At 28.7% G+C, this 21,167-nt stretch overlaps 2 protein-coding genes across 3 annotated transcripts; one reads left to right on the top strand and one right to left on the bottom strand.

Annotated features, from left to right (window-relative positions):
- Positions 1-7,396: 7,396 nt before the first annotated feature.
- Positions 7,397-8,683, top strand: LOC100800312 (uncharacterized). Its single transcript, NM_001317476.2, has one exon. The coding sequence runs from the start codon at positions 7,497-7,499 to the stop codon at positions 8,226-8,228; it is 732 nt and encodes a 243-aa protein (NP_001304405.2). The 5' UTR covers positions 7,397-7,496; the 3' UTR covers positions 8,229-8,683.
- Positions 8,684-14,333: 5,650 nt separating this feature from the next.
- On the bottom strand, positions 14,334-20,082 carry LOC100799778 (chaperone protein dnaJ C76, chloroplastic). 2 transcript variants are annotated; one of them, XM_003527285.5, is made up of 9 exons: positions 19,653-20,082; positions 18,856-18,984; positions 18,622-18,751; positions 18,201-18,321; positions 17,243-17,324; positions 16,759-16,809; positions 16,294-16,332; positions 15,100-15,196; positions 14,334-14,689 (listed from the first exon to the last, which is right to left on the bottom strand). In XM_003527285.5, the coding sequence occupies exons 1-9, from the start codon at positions 19,872-19,874 to the stop codon at positions 14,562-14,564; spliced, it is 999 nt and encodes a 332-aa protein (XP_003527333.1). In that variant the 5' UTR covers positions 19,875-20,082; the 3' UTR covers positions 14,334-14,561. The 2 variants fall into 2 exon arrangements, with proteins under 2 accessions (XP_003527333.1, XP_006582275.1); XM_006582212.3 differs by having other exon boundaries at positions 19,734-20,070.
- Between the last annotated feature and the right edge of the window lie 1,085 nt (positions 20,083-21,167).

Raw genomic sequence — 21,167 nt, 5'->3', positions numbered from 1 at the left:
ATTATGTTATTTTTTTATAAGAGCAAAGGTATTGGCTGTTAAATTGTATATTTATTACTAGTATAAATGGTTTTTATAAGTTAACCAATCAAAAGTTGGTATGTAATATATATTTTTTTTTTACTTCTACAATAATTATTTTTTTTTAAAAATTAACACAAAATTATAATATCAATTAATAAAAATTAAAAAATATAATAATTTTTTTAATAAACAATCTATTGAATCCTTGTAGTATTATTTTCTTTTTTTAAAATAATCTTTAAAATAAGAAAATTATTTAAATAGTCATAGAAGTATTAGAAATCATGTTAAGTAATTTTCTACATTTTAAAAATTCCTTTAAATTAGTCTTGAATCATATTAAGTTTCATTTATATAGCAGTGCATCACCCCCGAAATCAATAATGGTGAGAAATCTGAATACTTTATGCAAAGTCTTGAATTTAAACCTCCTAATAGCCATTATACGCCAGAAAACTCCACTGAAAATTGACTCTTCAATTTGACATGTTTCAGAAATTGTGAAATAAATAATTAGTATCATTAAATTTGACTTGAACAACGAAATGTGATAGCTCAACTTTAATTGCACATGCTCTGAAAGATTGTTGTACGAATCAGATATTTTGCCATTCTAATTTCTAAATGTGCACAATTAGTTAAAGTTATACAACTTGAACAATAAATTAAAGGTCGCAACTTGCAATGATCTAATTATGAATATTACCATCTTACATTAATTAGACCAGAACACCCAAGTGAATATATAGTTGGTTTGGGATTATACAATTTTAATTTTCTCTTGCTGCTCAAAATTTTAAGAACTTTAAAAGCAAACTTTTTATGATATGCAAAATTGATCAAGTTATAGGGTTTTATTAAAAAAAAGAAAAGAAAAACAATTATGAGTGTTGACTCAATGACCCTTTCAATGTCCTTATTCCAGTCCTAAATTTATAACTGTGTCCCCTAATCACTTTTACGTTTGTTAAATGTGAAAAGGGAGGGGGGTGACGTAAGTCTAAACTGATCTAGACAACAACATGCATGTTAAAGTCAACAAACGAAGAAACATGAAGTAATCATATACTTCTACTTTGTTTATTCTAGACAAACATGTCACATTGAAACTATTCTTTGTTCGTAAATGACATAGGAATAACATTACTTGATTTAGATAACTATAGAATGCCTTATCGTCCTATCAAATAAAAACGAAAAAGGGAGAGGAAAAAGCATTGCCATTGACAATGAAATGGCGTGCCAACACAACAACGTAATTTGGAAGTAACACCGCCAAACCATAAATTATACTGAAAAAAAAATCTTGTTCTTGGAAGTGATCTAGTGGACCATAAGTTTACACAGTTGGATATACCATAAAATGTTTCACGTTTCAAAATTAACTAATTATAAAATTTATAATATTTTATATTAGTTAGTTAATGATAATCACTCCAATAATTTAAAACTGGGAAATGTGTTGACATCACCACGCACTGTCAAGGTTCATATAAGAAACCTGTTTCATCTGAGGGTGTGGTCGGAGAAGGGGAGGGAATTTGGGTTTCCAAATGTCATCGCCGGAGTAATTTGTTAGGAGGAAGTTGGGAATTCAATGTAAATCAAAATATGATAACATATCCTTCCAACGCGTGACAACTATTGTCCATGGAATATATATATATATATATATATATATATATATATATATATATATATATATATATATATATATATATATATATATATATATATATATAGTGAAAAAATATTATAACTCATATATAATAATAATTAATAATATATACTAGCTGGTATATAACAATATATACCATGACTAAAAAAAATCAATTGTTATTATCTAGATGATTATGTTTTGTGTATTATTTTATAAGTCTTATTTATCTATTTATATATCTAATTATTAATATTTTATTATATATATATATATATATATTCTTACTGTTATGAAATTTGAGGACAGTTATTATTATATTTTGATGTCTTTGTTTCTTTTTTTATTTTGAGATTATTATTTTGATTCCTATTTAAATGTAATTGTGTTTGTGAGATAAAAAGTCTTTTAAAACTGAAAAAATTATATATGTTATAAACAAATGTATTTATTTCTTGTATCATTTGAAATAAAAACTAATTTTAATTTTGTGTAAAACTAATAAATAATTCTATAAAAATTATTATTTATTAAATATTTATTTGTTAAAAAATAGATATTTAAATAGTTAAAATAAAAAAAATCCAACCTCCTTGGATGGTTTCTTGGATATGTCCGTGCCTGCATGATGTACCAGCTAACCGTAAAATTGAAGGAATTGTTACGCGCCATTTGTTCGTGGTACATCCAGCACACAATATGTAATTTTCATATTACCCAGGTTTAATTTGTTACATTGTAAATAAAAAGGGTAGGTTTAATAAAAATTTATATATGTTAAAAAAAATATTATTAACATAAATTTATTAATGTATTTTTTGATTTTATTATAATTAATTTTGATTTAATTATGTATTTATATATATATATATATATTATATAAATTTTAAATAAAAATTATAGGTTTCATTTACAATTTATATATGTAAACAAATTAATTATTAGATTAAAATTAATTGTCACAAAATTTATTATATAAATTTACATGTGTATTAAATATATTGTTATATATAAACAATTGACCTATTAGCTCAATTGATTATAGCATTGTAATATTAATATTGGACAATCATTAAATCTTATACATATTAAATTGATTAGTAATTGATTTATAAATTCATAATCTATAAGCTAATTATGGATTGATAATTCTTCTAATGACATATGAATTACTGATATATAATTAATTTATGGATTGTGAATCCGTAAATCAATAATATAATATATGTTATGTTAGGTGTACCAACAAAATAAATAATGTGTATAACAATTCCGTAAAATTGGTTTTAGTTGTAGCATATAATAAACATATATTAGGCCTAAATCTTAGGCTAAGAGCCAAACCCATGATAAAGATATGATCGAGACCTTGTCCAAGGTAGTATGAGTCTTTCAATAACATACTTGGAAATAGGATATCGTACTTGCTTTAGGTTAAAGGACTACACATATCATGTCGCGCATTTCACAATAAGAATTCTAAAATATTCTTTTGTTTCACCCACATATTTCTTGAGCAACTATAGATATTATATTTTTCTCACCGGAGAGTGACTTATAAATCAGCCATAAAAATTGTAATAGGTATCGTATATATTTTAATATCATTATTTTGTTAAGACAAATATTGATTTGAAAAGTATTTTTAAAAATATCCGTGCATAAAAATATCAAACTAATGAATTGGATAAACATCGAATTAGATAGGATAAAAATAAGAGAAAAATAGTTGAAATTATTTTCACTGTCAAAAAATAAATATTAAACTCAAAATAATTCATTAATCTTTATAGAATTTGTTAAAAGTATATATGAAATTATTCAATAAAAAACATCAAATTTATCTATGAAATTATTCAATAAAAAACATCAAATTCATTAATTAATTATTTGTATGAATGAATCATTGAACATGCGAATCAATTGATGTAGGTTGTTCATAGTCACAAGTTTGAACGTGTGCAAAGTAGATATTTAATGGCCTTTAACTTGTGTAAAGTTGCCCATACAAAAATCCGTTATAAATAAGCACAAAGGGAGTATTTGAGACAGTAGGAAATATATTATTAATATTTCTTCTACAGCAACAAAGACAACATCAAGTGATTTTGCTGTTGGGCCTTATAAGCGCAATATTAGCATATTGTTACAATATTAATTGGGGAGTTGCTATTGACCTTAACTTCATTGTTATTGGGTTCTATCAAGTGGTTGAAAATTTTTTTGTTTAAAAATATTCTTCCTACAAAATCATGTTTATGTTATTCTAAGGGTACAAATAAAATATAAAATAAAAACAGATTTTCGTTTTAAATGAAAACATGTTTCCGTTTTATATTATATTATGTTTGTATCTATAGTGGTAAAACGAAAACATGTTCTGTTGTATATTTGTTTTGACTTTAAAAAAAAAAGAGACAGGCTGTGATGGATGGATTTTATCTGAGGGGTAAAATAATATTTTTCCGGGGTTTTAAAAGTTGATAGGATCAATAGTAATTATTGTAGAAATCAAGAGTAACTCCCCATTAATTTTCTTATCAGCATGTCCGAGACAAGTAGCCACTCTTATTGGAAGGGTGTTGTTAGGTGCACCTAGCATTATTGCTGGTGCACCCAGTATTTTTAAAAAACATCAAAATTATTTCTGTATTTTTTTCGCATTTGTGATAGGTGTGCGCGAAGGTGGTCCGTAAATCATATGGATCAAGTTGATCCATAAGGTTGATATAGATTAAGTTGATCCGTATGTTATATTAAGCATACGAATTAGCTTGATCCGTAAGTCTTTTATGAAACAACACGGATCAACTTCATCCGTAGAAGTCTTATGGATCAACTTAATCCGTAAAAGGCTTACAGATCAAGTTGATTCGTAAGGCTTCTACGGATGAAGTTGATCCGTAAAAGGCTTATAGATTCAAGTTGATCCGTAAGTCTTTTACGGATCAAGAATATTTTCATCATTTCATCTTAAGTGCTAGGTACACCAACAATAATGTGGGTGCACCTAGCAATAGCCCCCATAAAATCATGACAGAGTTTTGACGGGCCAAACCAATCGTGCAGTTCTAACTTTTAAGGATATTTGGGTTGGATGGACCAAAACAGGATGTTTGGATTGGATTCACATGTTATACGATGATGGGTTCAAGTTGACTTGCATATAAAAATATGGAAAATGACGTGAGAAATGCATTTATATTTTTCTATAAATATTTTATGTTTTGTGATTTTTTTTTTAAATTTTAAACTAATATAATATATAAGTTCTAAACAAATCTATTTTTGTTTTATGACAGTGGTTGTGTTGCCATTGGTAATGTAGGCCTATGCCGATGTAAGATGCACGAGTAAGGAACAAAGATAAAAGGTACTGCTAGCTTGATAAAAAAAATGTTTATTGTAAATAAAGGCAAGGGGAACTTTAGGAGGGAATAAATTTTTTTCAAGCCTGAAAATAATAACTCCTATGAATCATGAATTCTCATAATCATGAGTTTATTGAGAATGAAAAAAAATTGTTTTAGTTGACCATTAAAATTTTTTAGATAAATTTTGTAGGAATCAAAAAATTAATGATATGTTTTACTAGTAATTTTAATTATTTACCACATTAAATAATTTAATAAAATTAACATAATTTTTTATTATAATAAAATAAAAATAAAAATTGGAAAAGTAAGATTCTCAATCATTTTCACGAAAATATTTTTGTGGGGATGTGAATTAAAAATAATTTCCAGAAATCATAATTTTTCATAAACATATTTCTTAAAAATGCATACTAAATGTGGGAAATGTGGGAAATTAAGTTTCCCAAAGTTATGATTCTTGGGAAAGTGAACCAAATGCCTCCCAGGGTAATGTTTTTCTCAAATTTTAAAAGGGCAAAAGAAAAATTGTATTAAAATATTTATTGCAAACATGAAAAAAGGTATAAATTATAAGTTTGAAAAGTAATATTTCAAAATAGATTTATAAACTAGCGAAATAAAATCATTAAATTAAATTGATAAGTTAATTAAATAATTTATTATTTATAAGCTACCTGAAATGATTGGTCAAACATAATTAAGAGTTTTTTTTTCATAATATCCAAGAGTTATATTTATTGATGGGACAAATTTGTAATACGCATCTAGTAATTATTCCTTTAATAATTAGTGCTCTTAGTTTGTCAGTTTTTTTTTTAAATTTATCTTATTTTTTTAATAATAGGATTACATCTTAAAATATTAAAAATTCCCATTAATGATAAAAGTAAAAAAAATTAATTTAAATAACTTTATAATATATTATACCACTCCATAATTCAATTTCTTTTTCATTTTTTTTACTTTAGTGGATTCAAATTTATAAAATTTGATAATAGTTTTAGTGAAAATTTTTAGTTAATTAGTGAGAATAAAGCACGTTACTTGTATGTATTAAATTTTTATCCTTTCACTATTAAGGTGATGAATCTGATAAAGTTGAAAATTTTAGAATTAATTTTAAGTAGTTTCTTGTAAAGGAAAATTTAAGTAAAAAAAAAAAAGTAAAGGAAAATTAATTGAGAATTGGATTTGTGTAACTGTGTTGTTTGAATAGTTTGAGTACCAATTGTAAGTTTTGTAAGGCTAGTTTTTTAATGTTTAGTCAAAAGAAAAATTAGTTTTCAATTAAAATACATGTTTTCAAAATTAATAATAATTATATATCTTAAAAAGAAAAAAAGGGAGTTTCTTTTTAAAAGTTAATAATTTAAAATACTAGTTTCTTAAATAACTGTATCATGGTATCAATTTTCTAAAAAATAGCGTTTATTTTTAAAGATTAAATAATTGTATATAAAAACGATAACAAGATTTAAATTTAGGATTTTATGCATGTTAATATATTACAGCTCCTACCACTAGGCGGATTCTATTGAATTATTTATGGACTGACTCGTTTAGTTTTAACTTTGCTTATTAACATGTTATTGATATAAATATAAAGTACTATTCAAATTTATTGATGATTATTTTTTATTTGAGAATTTTCTTGATTATTTTTGGTAGAATTTTTTCTTTTAATCATATTTATTTATTTTATTTATAAGACTTAATTTAAAAATTTTATTTGAGGGGATTAAATCGAGTATCACTTAAACCTAAATTTATTATTGATTTAGTATCTAATTGAAAATTCAATTTTAGTATAACAAAATTACAACTCTAGCAATTGAAATTGCTTCATTTTTTTAATACATTCCACAAATAAAAAAATAAAATAATAGAAATAACATTATATGTATTTAAAGCAATTTTTAGCATATATAAAAAATTAAATAGAAATTTTAGAACAACCATCTCACTTTAATTAACAAATCCAGAAAAAAATTTCACCATTTGTTTGATTATTTATTTATTATATTAAATATTTACCATAATCTTAATTGGCAGTAAAACTATTCAAACAGCGCAAATCCAATTCTTAATGATTTTTCCTTTACTACTTGAAACTTCCAACATTTAATTCTCAATTTAAAAATTTTCAACCTTATCTGATTCACTTGAGATGTTAATTTCATAATTTTCTCAGAACCCGACAAACATAAGGAGAAAGCTTCCTGAAATTTCCCAAATTGCATATTCGAATAAAATGGGGGAATAAAACAAAAGCATATAGAGCCAGCGGCAATTAAGTAATGCCACTCTTAATATAAATAGCCACATAGGACACACATTTTAATCTTATCTCTATAACCTTCTCAATCCTCATCATATCTTTGTAGGATATCTAATTTCAATTTAAGCCATTCATTCATTTTGTGACACAGTTAATAATAATGGCTGCAGAACATGTTCTGAGGTTGCTAGATTCCTTCTGGTTTGAGGCTTCAATTCTCTCTAACAAAACCCTTTCAAATTCAATCTCTCATGATCACAATAAGGTGGTGGAGGAAGTGCTTCCTCTTGATGATGCAAAGCTTCTACTAGTTCCAACTCCTACCCTTGAAGTTAGGTCCTATAGTGACCAAAACTTGGACTCCACAACATGTCTTTTGTGTGATTATTCCCAATCACCAAATTCTGTGCTCACCCCACAAAGGCTTAGGACAATCCCTTCTGAGAGGGAAATCAGAGAATTCTCTAGTGGAAATCATGGAAAAGAAGGGATGAGCATTAAGAGAAAACAAAAAAGCTTTGGTCATGGAAGAAGGGCAAGGAAAGTGAGAACCAGCAGGAGCCTATCAGAGCTTGAGTTTAAGGAGCTAAAAGGGTTTATGGATTTGGGGTTTGTGTTCTCTGAGGAGGACAAGGACTCAAAATTGGCCTCTTTGATACCTGGCTTGCAGAGACTGGGAAGAGAAGAAGATGAAGAAGGGCAGGGTGATGATCAAAGTGTGGTTTCTGATAATAATAATAAGCCTTATTTGTCTGAGGCTTGGGATGTTTTGGACCAAAGGGAGATGGGAAATCCTTTGTTGAATTGGAGGGTACCAGCTAGGGGTAATGAAATTGACATGAAAGACAATCTTAGGTTCTGGGCTCACACTGTGGCATCCATTGTAAGATAAGTAGGAAAAAATTTAGATGCAAATCTTGAGTACTTTTTGAGTTTTGACACTGTTTTCTGATTAGAATTGGAGTTTCACTTGGATAATCTATGTTGATCTTTAATGTAAACCTATGTTATCTAGATTACTGATATGAAACTTCAATTTTAATTAGAAAAAAATGCTAGTGAAATGACATATAATTTTTGTCCATATTGTCCAAATAACAATTAGCAATAGAAAGAAAAGCAAAAAAGGTTTTCATGTCTTCTGCAAAACAGTGATTGTAGATAGTATTAGATTAGGTTCTAGACTTCTAGTCTAGCTATAAAAATAAATGTACATATTTTGCAAGTTTTTCTTGTAGCCAATATTATTTTTCAATTCTCTCTGTCTCTTAAGCTTTGTCAATCTCCCTGCAAAATGTAATTTATGAAAGGGTGCCTATATGAAAAAGATACTTATGTTATGGATAATAGCGTAAGCCTTGGGTTGTGTTCTGGGTGTTGTGTTATTGGTTGAATTTTCCATCTACATAGGACATTTTGTTTCTTCCTCTCAGAATCTTGGTTAATTTATTCCAAGTGCTTTTAAGAAGCTGTAATTGCATAAAGATACACTTTTCATTAATTTGTCTTCTCTGCTCTCAATAATTGAGCAATTCAAATATACAATACAATTGTCTGAACATTAGACTTTTATTGGTGTAGTTGACACGGGGGTTAACCAACCCAAGTGACTTAAATAATGTTGCTCAGTGAATAACAAGAATGGTGGGGTTCAAGTGAAAGAGACACAAAGAAGAGAGAGAATCTAACCCACAAATAATTAATTATTTTTACCACTGGTCCACAACAAAAGTATTCTGATATACTCATCCCTTCCTAATTCGATTGACAATTACTTAATTCATTAAAATTGAAATATGGTTAAGTTAACTAATAATAATAAATTTATTTTAATTTTATAACTTTTTAAAAATTATCATTATCAGTAATGTTTTTTTTAATTATTTACTAATATATTTTCTTTCTTATTTTAATTAGAAGCGTTTCTACTCTAGAACTAATTAATGCAATGAACATCATAGATTGAATATTATAAAAAAAAACAAATATTATTTTAAACTTAAATTTTATAATTAAAAATGAAAAAAATCCTAAAAAATCTGGGATAACTTAAAAGTTGAGATCAAACATAATTTATAAACGCTATTTTTCCATAACTCAGATCAGGCAATCGGACAAATGAAAGGGAAGAAACTAAGGTGAAATTTCAAATTTTTGGATATGCTGTACAGCATGTACGAAGGTCAAATCTTTGATCAATGATCTGCATGTCCATGTTAACTTAAATTGACATTGGACACGTAGCCAATTTGTTCAGTGATCACTTCTCAAACAATGTATCAAGCATAAAAATCTACCAAATTATTGAACATCATTGCTTTGATAACTTATTATATTATTTTTTAGCATAGCTTGAATAGTGGGGCCTTAGATGTGTCTAGTAGTACTATTGTGTCTGCTATAATAGCCCGACCCAAATATTATAAAGAATCATTATCATTGTTAATAGATAATTTTTTATATATATATAATAGGAGGATTGAGTCACGTGCAATAAAAAGAATGTGAAGGTCTCACAATATTTTTGTTGCTGGCATATAACTTGCATGCAGTCTTGCACTGCTCCTTGTATTTCACGGATTTTAACGAGTATAAAAAACCATGTGTGTTGATATTTGGATGAAGACAATGCGTATGTTGTGACACTTATCGATGGATTCAAGAATATTCTAGTATCATGTTTCAAGATTCTCCTATAAAAGATTATTTAACATGGAAGATTTGATACCTCTGAAACAATCCAATGTATAAAAAAACAAAATATAAAATACTCAAAAACAATCCTTAACCTTCTAAAAGATTTGCTAAAAAAAAAAATATAGTCCATGGGCTGTATGCAATGTGCATCATTTACACGTATTTGTGGTCTTTTGTTTAATTATCCACGATTACCTTTTGACACGATTTATTTATTTTTTATTTGGGTGTATGGCTTCAAATTTATAAACAATCGGATGTGTATTATAATCAATGTTTTTAAAATTGGAGTAGTCATTGAACTGATGAAGATCCTAATTCATGGTTCAACAGTTCAATCGAGAAGTTGAAGTGATTTTAATAAAATAATATTTTAATTTTTTTTAATATAATGTAATAAGTAATATACTAATATCAAAAAAAAAATGATAATCATAAATTCATAATATTAAAAATTAAAATACTTATCATAAGTAATAACATAACAAAAAAAAAACACATGAAACCAAATCTAATATAAGATATTAATATTTAAGTTCAACAATACCAAATAAAATCCATTAGCAACTACAATTAGAAAAAGCAAATAATTCATATAACTAGTAATCAATTAATCACTATAATATTCATTGAGGTTACCAAGTGAAACGAGAAGGGAAGCGTTGCGGTAGTGGTGTGCGATTAGGATTCTGTTTGTGGCTAAGCTAACTGTTTACGTGCCAAGGAAAGCATAAAAGAAAAAAAAAAAAAAGAAAGAGTAAAAGGACGTCATTTAAAGGGTGTTGTTAGGTGCACCGGCATTATTGTTTGTGCATCCAACAATTTTTTATAATTCCAAAAATATTCCTACATCTTCTTCTTCATTTATTAAGTTCCGTTTACTGTTTGTGCCACTTACATTTCCCGTGCTTTGCTTTCTTTTTTGGTTTCTCCTTTGGTGTTGGTTTTTCTTGTTGAGAGAGGTGTCGCTTCGGTCGAGGTGAAAGTGTTATGGATTGGTGGTGATTGTTGCGGTGGTTGGTTCAGTTGTGACATCGTCGAAGATACGCCGATTGTAGTTTTGGTTTTCATTCCATACAGATTAAGTGATCCGTAAGTTTTTCGTATATTTTATACGGATTATGTAGTCCGTAAGATAAATTTGAACATAGGATCACTTAATCCGTAAGGTTTATGCGGATCATGTGATTCGTATAAACCATACAGATTAAGTGATCCGTAAGGTCTACGTGTAGATGCTGTGGGCCTTCACCGTTAGGAACATCATTTGAATGACGATTATCCTCTCTCTCCAGGGCTCTACCTATAACTCTGTCTAAGACACGTCCTAAACTTCTAGTTCTAACCATAATTTGAACATTTCCACATACTTACATATTTTGGTCAAAATGCAAACAATAATTATATTTTTCATTTATAAACTAACAATAACTATTTACAAACTTAATAATAAAATAAAATATTTATATTTCATACAAATAAAATATTTGTAAACAAATAAAAAATTAATATATTTACAATTAAAATTAATACCTTTTTTTAAAACAAAACTAACTAATAAACTAACCATTTAAAAACATAACTGAAAACATATTTTTTCAAACAATAACTATTTTTAAAACTATGTTAAATTTTTATATTTAAAATTACAAATAAACTAACTATTTTTCAATTTTTTAATTAATTAAAAAATATCATACGGATCAAGTCATTCGTATGAGTTATACGGATTAGATGATACATATAACTCATACGGATCATGTGGTCCGTATGCATTATATGGACCAACCACGATGCTCCACTCTGCAGCAGCCATTAACGAAGGAGGAGAAGCTTACCTCGATGGTAGAAGTGGTGGAGACGTCTCAACGGAAGCAGCCAATGCGCGAAAAATGAACCAACAAGTAGCGGAGATGTCCTCCAATGCTCACGCTCAAGAAGAGAAGAAGCCAATAGGTTGAAGGCGCAAAGAAGAAAAGGAAGCGGTGCAAGGAGGAGTACGAATGCGATGAACAATAACGCGAAGGGAGGAAATTTATATTTTAAGTGAAGGGCATTTTTGTCCATTTACTTCAAATGCTGGGTGCACCAGCAATAATGTTGGGTGTACCTAATAAACTGTTTCTGTTTTATTTTATTTTATTTTTATTCTTAAAAGAAGTGATTTCTATTGAATTGTGCAAACCAGTCAAATTGACGATTTCCTCCGTTCAAGGTCGGTTCACTTGCATAGCAGTTTTGGAGGTTAACCAAACTAGATAGACAACCGGTTCCTAGTTGAATCGGTTGAATCGACTGGTCTAGATTTCCATAACCATGATTATAATGACATAAATATCAAATTGTTCCTTGTATGATTGCGTTTTTTTTCCTTTCATTTTTTAGTTTTTGTAAATTTATTTTATTTTTGATTTGTTTTTATAAGTTGGTGTTTTTTCAATTTTGTTGGTCCACATTGTCTGCTTAGTAGTTGACGTGACAAACAAATGTTAACATGGTGCTACTACATTGACCAATCATTGACAACAAAGACATTAGAGGGATTGAAACTGAAAAAAATGAAATATACAAAGACTAAAAATGAAAAAACAAAATTTACAGGGACTAAAAATAAAAAAGGAATTAATAAGAACTAAAAAAGAAAAACAAACCCGAAAAATGAAAAAAAAACTTACAAGATGGAAAAAATACATGGTCTAAAAGGAAAAAAAGTAACATAGACAAACAAATATTTAAGTCTTAAACATCATGCATAAATTTAATTTAAGATTAATATAAAATAAATGAGTATGAATGAATTAATAAAAAGATTTACATATGATAGAACATCCTTAAAGTTGTGCTTGTTCTTCATAGTCCAAGATTTCATTCTTGGCCTTAATGTCCCTCGTGACTAATATCTCTTATCACTTCACCTGACCCTTACCAACCTCTCAACCTTGACTTGGTGGGCATGGAAGTGGAAATACAATAGAATTTTTGAAACTCAACCTTAATCCCTTAATCATGGTTATCCATGATAGAATTTTGCTTATTCGATGCATGTATGCCACATGATTGGTGGCCATACTTTGACTCGCTACAGTATGTGTTTAAGTGTTTTGGGACAAAGATATGACTCTTCTTGATACCATCATAGAGAAATTATGAAAGACTCTCTCATGGTGTTATAAGCTTCCTTGTCTCTTGCTTTTTGTATTCATACTTCATCTAAAAAAAATCATAGTATTTAATTTGCTAGATTTGGTTGCTATTAGTTTTTGCATAAGTTATTTTTAATATGACAATTGTCATTTTTTTGCGACACATAAATATTTGAAAATGAGAATACACATAACATTAAGTAACATATTTACATATACAAACTATTATTTTCATTTTTAACCTTTGTAAATTCTTTTTTTGTCCATCTAATTTTTTTTTTTCATTTTAAGTACCAATAATTTTCTTTTCTTTTTTTAATATCCCTGATGTGACATTGATGATGTGTTCTTTTTTGCTAATGTGATATTGATGATGTGATATTATGCTGACATGACATGTGGTGATGTCACCATGATATCATCTTTAGTTTATGTGCCACACAATGGTGTCAACATGACATGATAATGATGAGGTTAATAATTTTTTATAACTGATAATTTAAAATTTAAATTAAACTTGAAAAAATGACAACTCACATTACTAAAATTGAAAAAATAAACTTATAGGAATAAAAAATGAAACAGTGATAACTTACATAAAATAATTTGATATTTAAACCTTTTATTTTCACTCTATCTTTCAAAATATTTTTGACTTGTTCTTATTCTCACTTTGCATATGGACATAATTCATATGCCAATATTTGTTAACATTGACAATATGAATATACTGAATTTCAAGGGTATGTTTAGGTAAATTTTTCTATAAGCACTTGTAAAGGTTTGTTTGGATAAACTTTTTTATAAACACTTAGTAGAGAAGAAAATATAAAAGAAAAATAAAATAAAATTAGCTTATAAGAGAAGTTAATATAAGAGAACTTTTATAAATTAACTGATGCATAAATTAATTTTAACTTATGGAAAAACTTATTTTATTTTTTCTTCCTATTTTCTTCTCCTAATCACTCTCCTCTTCTATTTTCTTCTTTGATAAATTGGCTTAACAAAATGAAATTACTGCTTTCCTAAGAGTCTACTCCGCAGGTTCCTTTGTTGGTCATTTCAGCAACACATCTTCCTGCACGGCTTGTTAGTTTGAATTAGTACTTATGCTGAAGCCAACAATTCAAATGGAAATAGCTGAAACATAGAAATTCCATCACATTGAACTTAGCTTTATTTTATATATCTCTGTATTTACTATAAATCATCTGTATTATTTTTACAGTAATTAGTGTTGCAGCATATACAATGATGGATTGTTAAATGATAAATAAACTTATGAGATTCATTAATAAGATGCTATGGATGAATTAATTACATGGGATTGGGTGCTATAGTTATAGAAGGTGTAGGAAGGACTGTGGGGAAAATAGTGGTCACTAGTCCTTGCTGGAGGCTGTCTCTGGAAGTTTAAATGTGGGAGGCTTATCAACACCTCTTCTTGAGTATTCCCTCCATCTTCTAGCAGCAGCAGCAGCCCTTTTTGCTCTTTCTTTGATTTCCTCCTCTGCATAATGGTTATCATTTGAAAGATTGTAAACAATGAAAATGTTTTTTTACATTGATATCTAATCATAGATGGTCATATAATTAAAAATAATTAACTTTTGTAATAATTGCTTTAAAAGTTTTATTTAGTATAATTTCTAATTGAATGAGAGTGCAATTTTTTTTTTTGAACTTTTAACAATTAGCATAACCAAATAATCAGGCTTATTGAAACATACTTTTTGATGTGGAGTCAAATTTTGTTGATAGCTACTAGAGGCTAGAAATTGCAAATTTAATTCCTCTAAAAAAAGGAATGGCTGAAATAAAGTTCTAAAGCAAAACAACTGAAAAAAGGAAAACATTGGCAGATGAAAACTATAATATCCAACATTTAGCAGAAACCTTTTGTATTTTCACATCCAATACCTGAACTTAAGTCTTTTGGTTTGCCCCATAGATTGTTCCAGAACATATCTGTTTTATCAGAACCTTTTTCCTTCATCATTCTCAATCTTGCTTGTTCCTGCACGACACTCAACAATGTTTAGTCATATGCATAACATGTTTTATACCGTGAAACTAACAAACAATCACAATTTTCTACCCAATAAAGAGACATTGAAGCTGGTGTGAAATTTTTTGTCAAATGAAGATTCACAATAGTTTGAGACATCCCTCATTAATGTAAAATTAAGTACTCTAAACTCTAAGAACTAAATTTTTTCCAAAAAGGTTCCGTATTATTCAGTAAATATTTCATTATCTTAAACTGCATGCAGATCCTCCAATCAAAATCAAGGACAAATAAGAAATCTTAAGTGTTTAAGAAAAGAAACTTGCTCATATCAAGAGTGAACTACTCTTTTGGTCAGAAAGATTGGGTTGAGTTCAGTATGGTTTCTCAACACCAGGGGACATAAATTTAGTCTTGGAAAGATGAGAAGTGGCATGGTGCCATTGGTGTCAATGACAGAAAAGCAAACATGATGTCACTTTCTATCTTTCAAGGAATAAATTAATGCCGGTCAAACTTTTTTAAGAGACCACCAAACTAATGTCAACCCTATTTTTCGGTGATCAAAATGGTACTTTTCTTTAATTTTAGGCAAAATTACAAATTTGATCCTATTTGTCTCAGAATTTGATTTTGGTCCTCTTATAATTTAATTCACGAATTTATTCCCCTAGTTTTTTACAATCCTATTGTTTCAGTCCTCAACCTCGAAATTAGACGTTCACTATCAATTGCTTACCTTGACCGCCAAGTGTTGCGATTTTAATGGAGGTTACTATTAATTAGGTGCACGAAATTAACGTCCAATAAATACGCGATATGTGGCGATCAACGTTGACAAGTAGTCAACGTTCAATCTCGGGATTACAAAAAATTGAGAAAGCGTGAATTAAATTATAGGGAGACCAAAATCAAATTTTGAGACAAATAGGGAGACCAACTTTACAATTTTACCTTAATTTTAATACCTTAAGAACCTGTACACTTTTCACAGATTAGTAGGAAAATTCATGAAAATTCCCATACCATTAACTGCACGTAAATAAGTGATTCCCCAACTAAAGCACATAAAGAAAAAAGGTGAATGAGAATGTAAGAGTTATTACCAAGACTTTTGCCTGTCTCTTTTCCCATCGGGAACTTGCCTGTCATTTTTAGTTTGGTTGGATCATGTTAGAGGAGACAACATAAATACTACATAAATGCAAAAACATTAAAATTTTAGGCATGCTGATTAAAAGATTTTCTCTGAAATAAGCATGAAACTTATGTGACAAGAACACTAGAATAGAACAATGATAGTGCTACTATGACACATTTTGAAGAAGTGCTTTCATAATCCATGTTATCATGACTTTTTAACCACTATTTCCAGAATCAGAAAGAAGAAAATTCCAAATTCAAGGTCTTGGAGCTATGTTGTAGGACATGCAGAATATGATGATATCAACCATATTTTATACCAAGGCAGGCTCATCAACTCCCCCCAAAATATACACAAATGTAGTTAAAAAATTGGAAGAAAATCTCTGAACATTTAAATAACCCAGTAGTGTATGAGTTATTCTTACCATTCTGAAAACATCAGATGCTGATCCCATTCCTGAAAGCATTAGGGCAACCTGCTCACATTTAAGATGCTCAGTATACATATTAATGGTATACAAAATGCTTAACTAGACAGAATTATAATGTATACCATTTGTAGAAGAAAAACTACCTTACTTTAGCTCATTGGTTATCTAAAAGACTAAAACTTCATTTTAAAAGAAGAAAAATATCATTACTATGAGAGACAAACTTCATGTTTTTTAAAAAAAAAAAATCATATGTAGTTAAATTGAGGCTATACTAAATATGATCAGAAACAATCAAGAAATATTACAGTTTGAAAACTTAAAGCCATATGCTACTTGGTTAAAACTGTTTCTCATATATCAGTAGCCATCTAAAAGAGGGAAAAAAACAAAAGCGACCACACAATCTTAGGAATAGAGATTACAAGGAAAATAAGATCCAGAAGAAATAGATTTTTGCAACTTAATTTGGCCTTACATTGACTCTTTCTACGCGGCGCATTTCGTCTTCAAGCAATGATAGTTGTGCAGCTGATGTCCAATGAATGCAGTCAACAGGGCTAAAACACAACAGTTATTGTCAAATTAATTTCTGAAATCTCCACTATCCTAGTTACTTCACAAACAATGCCTTTGTCATACAGATCCAGTTAAAAATATAAATTGTATTGAAGAATGAAGGCTCATTCCTATATCCATACATGATAAACCAACATGCCTAGGGGCTAGGGCAGGTGTAATAGTCCCTTGTTATATTATATCCCAAAGTGTTTTTAACTTCTTTTTTCTTTTTTGGTTTCTAGATATTTGTCTCCCATTTCAACACATTTCTCAGCATGCTAGAAATCAAAGGCTTCAAAAGTTGTAGATCATAACCGTCAACACTGGCACAAAAAAGAATAGCAGAGGAATCATGCTAATTCAGGAGGGTTCTGAACGTGGAATTAAAATCATTTGAGTTAAACCCTTGACTGATTTGAGACATTTTTTATGCAGTTGGCAAAGGGTGTATGAATAACATAAATACGAGCCATCATGATTTAATGAAAGTTCAATCGATTATAATTGCCCGTAACACTCTTAAAGACAATCAATAACCAATATACTTATGTGATGCAGCCCATAACAAAACCCTCTCTTTTTCTGGTAAAATGCAGGGCCAAAGACCTTAGAACAATTTAATCCCAATCATAAATAGTAAAATGGAAAATGTACAAAAAGGATTTTTATAAAACAACAGTGACACTAGAGGCAATGCCATCATCACAAAAATTAGATCAGTGTGTTATTGACACTTACAAAAAAAACATGGTCATGGTCAGACATTAAAGAGTGAAACCGGGTTTCATTAAACTTCTAATATGCTTAAAATTAATTATATCAATGGAAACTATGGATAGAGAAATGAATGATTAGAGTAATGCTTATAGATATACCAACTATCAATAGCCTGTTGAACCAATTCAGGCTTCCCGCATTGGCTGTACACTCTGGCTCTTCCAAACTCTTCCTCTATTCCAAACACATCACAAGCTACATTGGCACAGTTTTTGCAGCCTGTTCAAGGATTTGAAGTACAATTACATAACATGCCTTGGAATTGTTCTAGTTGAGGATCTAATAAATACATTTAAGCAACATCTAGAGTGCAAATTTTAGATGTCAATGTTGTTCTCTTTGGCATAACCAACTCTTGGTAGATTCATAACTGTTTTTCACTTTTTCTACAAAGGAAGTGTTATTAGATAGAACCATCATTCTTTTTCCAAAAGAGGAGAAAGATGGAGACATAAGAGTGCTTGACAAGAACATACTATAAGATAACATTATAGTTTTCATTAGAGTGACAACAAGTACCTATGCAGCTGAATTCATCAACAAAAACATGATCCTTTGGACTAGAATCATCTAGAAAAGGATTGATTGAAGTCAAAGAATACCCATGAATTTCATCATAAATCATACGCTGGATGGGATCACTGAGCACCTGCACTGTAATAGTCAATTTACTATATAAAAAAAAAACACAACAAAACTTGAAGAAACTTTTCTCAAAGTTTTGAAATTTATGATATTCAGAATGGAACCCACCCCATATACTTCATTGATAAACGTGCAGAAATTTGTAGCCTCAGGATCATTGTCACTCAAATCCGGGTGGCAAGCTTTCATGCAATTGTAGTACGCTTTCTTGATCTGCCCTGGAGTGGCATCTGGAAGCTGGTGAAATGGATCAACCAATCATTAAACATACACTATACAGTATGATATTAATATATATCTTGATAATAATGTTCTCTCTCTTCCCTCAATTATAACACTACTCTAAAAGAAGGGAAGGAGGGAAAGTTCACCGGTTCGATCCCAACTAATAAATTAACGATTAACATTTATTAATAATAAAAAAAAATTATAGCATTACTCTCACAGCCACAATTACTCTAGATGTAACTTTCGAATTAGTTGTTACAAAATTAGAGTAAGTAAAAAAAGTTTGCCAGTATCATGTATTGTATTAAATTCTTCATTTGTGGTTAACTGATTGGGCAGCTTGGATGGGTTATTGTAAATCTTGTGATACTTTCTTCAATTCATATGAATGATAAATAAATAAATATAATTCTTCATTTTTTATATTAAAGTCATAAGTGTCTAATAGTGGAAAATTTGAGTAGTTTTCACAATATCCTAAGTTTCATTGCAATGCAGAATTAATATCATGGCTATACATCTCACTTAATTTATCATCTGGGATTTCCCTATTGTCTCTAAAGTTATTCAAATGAGAAAAGACTTCAACTTATTATTATGATTTTTTTTTTACCATGTATGAATACTTTTAGAGGGAAGTAAACAGAGAAAAAATAAATCAGAGTGTGATACATTACCAGACCCAAAACTGCATAGTAGTCATCTACAACAGCAGTGCCACTCGTTGAAAAAGATTTTTCCTCAGAAGCAACTCTTACCCTTCCACACCCTCTTCGTTTGCCATTGTGTGTTACAAAATTCGAAGGAGTTGCAGTCTTTGGTAGCATCCTCCATGAGCTTATGGAACTTAAATTCGATTTGAGAGGTTCAGTGTACACTGGAGACAACAACTGAGCCATTCAAATGACCAATTTCCTTTGAATAGAAACTTGTGTAGGTGAAAGTTGAATTGGAATAAGAAATGAAATGACATAAAAAATAAAATAAAATAAAATTGTTGATATTTTGAGTGGAAAAATGTAAGATTCAATTTTTTAAGGAGGAAGAAATTTCGGCCCAGAATATCATAGGCGGTGTTGATGACGTGGCAGCGTGACAACCAATGACATCCAAAGAATCTGGACGAATGTAAGATGAATGAATCTAAGAGAGTGAGGAGAACGAGGCAAAGTGGGTTTTACCCTCTTTGTCCTTAATTTGAACTTGGTTTAAATGTTATTGGTTACTGATAAAGGAAAACTTTTAAAGTTCAAGTTAAGTATTAAGTGATGCAGCTCTTATCACAGTTGACAGAGTGTGAATTATTATAATTTTTAATTTTTACGAATAAAAAATATACTGTATTTCTTTTATTGGAATTTAAAGTAAAGAAAAAAAATGTTTCGAAACCCAACTTTGTTTTGCTACTTGTGCTTCAACAAATATTTGGGTAAATTATATTCCCTTGCGAATTGCTTTACACTTTTTGTTTTAAATTATATACTTTTTTCTAAAAAATAAATACATATTAAATGCTAATTCTTTTCAAAATAAATAAAATTTTTAATAATGGTGAATGATTATGAAAAGGTCTTCTAATGATATTTTAGCTTTTCTATAATTTCGATACTATGAACGACTAATTTTGAGCATTTTCTTATTTTTATTATTATTTTAAAAATTAAAACAATATTTTAAATACATTTATTATCAGCTTCAATTTAAATTTTATGCAAAATATTTTTTCATATTTTAAGGTCACAAAATTGATAATAAATATTAAAAATTAAATAATTACCAACAATGTTTGTACAAAAAAAAAATACCAACCATGTTGAGAATTACTGTCTCCGAGTGAAATATAAAAAAACTAATTCACTCTCATTAAAAAAATAATTAACATCATTTAATATTGGCTGTCTCAATAAAAAAAAAATTATTTCCTATAGTACCTTCTGCATTTAATTGCATAGGAAAAAAAAATAAAACAGTCCCTAATTAAATGAAAAATATTTTAAAAATAATATCATTAAATAAGAGAAAATTAATTAAAAGTTATTTATATTTTAGTTCATTAAATAATTTTGCCCCCTTATATTTTAGTCCGCAGGTAATACCACATTATTAATTTATAGTTAACCATTATCTTATATTTAATAGTTAATCATATAAATCGATTGATATGGGTTATTCTAGCTTAATCAATGGTCATG

Source organism: Glycine max, chromosome 6 (assembly GCF_000004515.6).
Source record: "Glycine max cultivar Williams 82 chromosome 6, Glycine_max_v4.0, whole genome shotgun sequence".
Classification (NCBI taxonomy): domain Eukaryota; kingdom Viridiplantae; phylum Streptophyta; class Magnoliopsida; order Fabales; family Fabaceae; genus Glycine; species Glycine max.
This window is presented reverse-complemented; position numbering and strand designations above follow the sequence as displayed.

What these genes read in the sequence shown, in the direction of transcription:
- LOC100799778 (XM_003527285.5), bottom strand. Translation starts at nt 19,874, where the DNA reads ATGGCTCAGTTGTTGTCTCCAGTGTACACTGAACCTCTCAAATCGAAT. An exon ending in TGATGAATTCAGCTGCATAG is followed by an intron (nt 18,322 to 18,621) that starts GTACTTGTTGTC and finishes ATCCTTGAACAG; the next exon opens with GCTGCAAAAACTGTGCCAAT. An exon ending in CATCTGATGTTTTCAGAATG is followed by an intron (nt 16,333 to 16,758) that starts GTAAGAATAACT and finishes TAAAAATGACAG; the next exon opens with GCAAGTTCCCGATGGGAAAA.
- LOC100800312 (NM_001317476.2), top strand. Translation starts at nt 7,497, where the DNA reads ATGGCTGCAGAACATGTTCTGAGGTTGCTAGATTCCTTCTGGTTTGAG.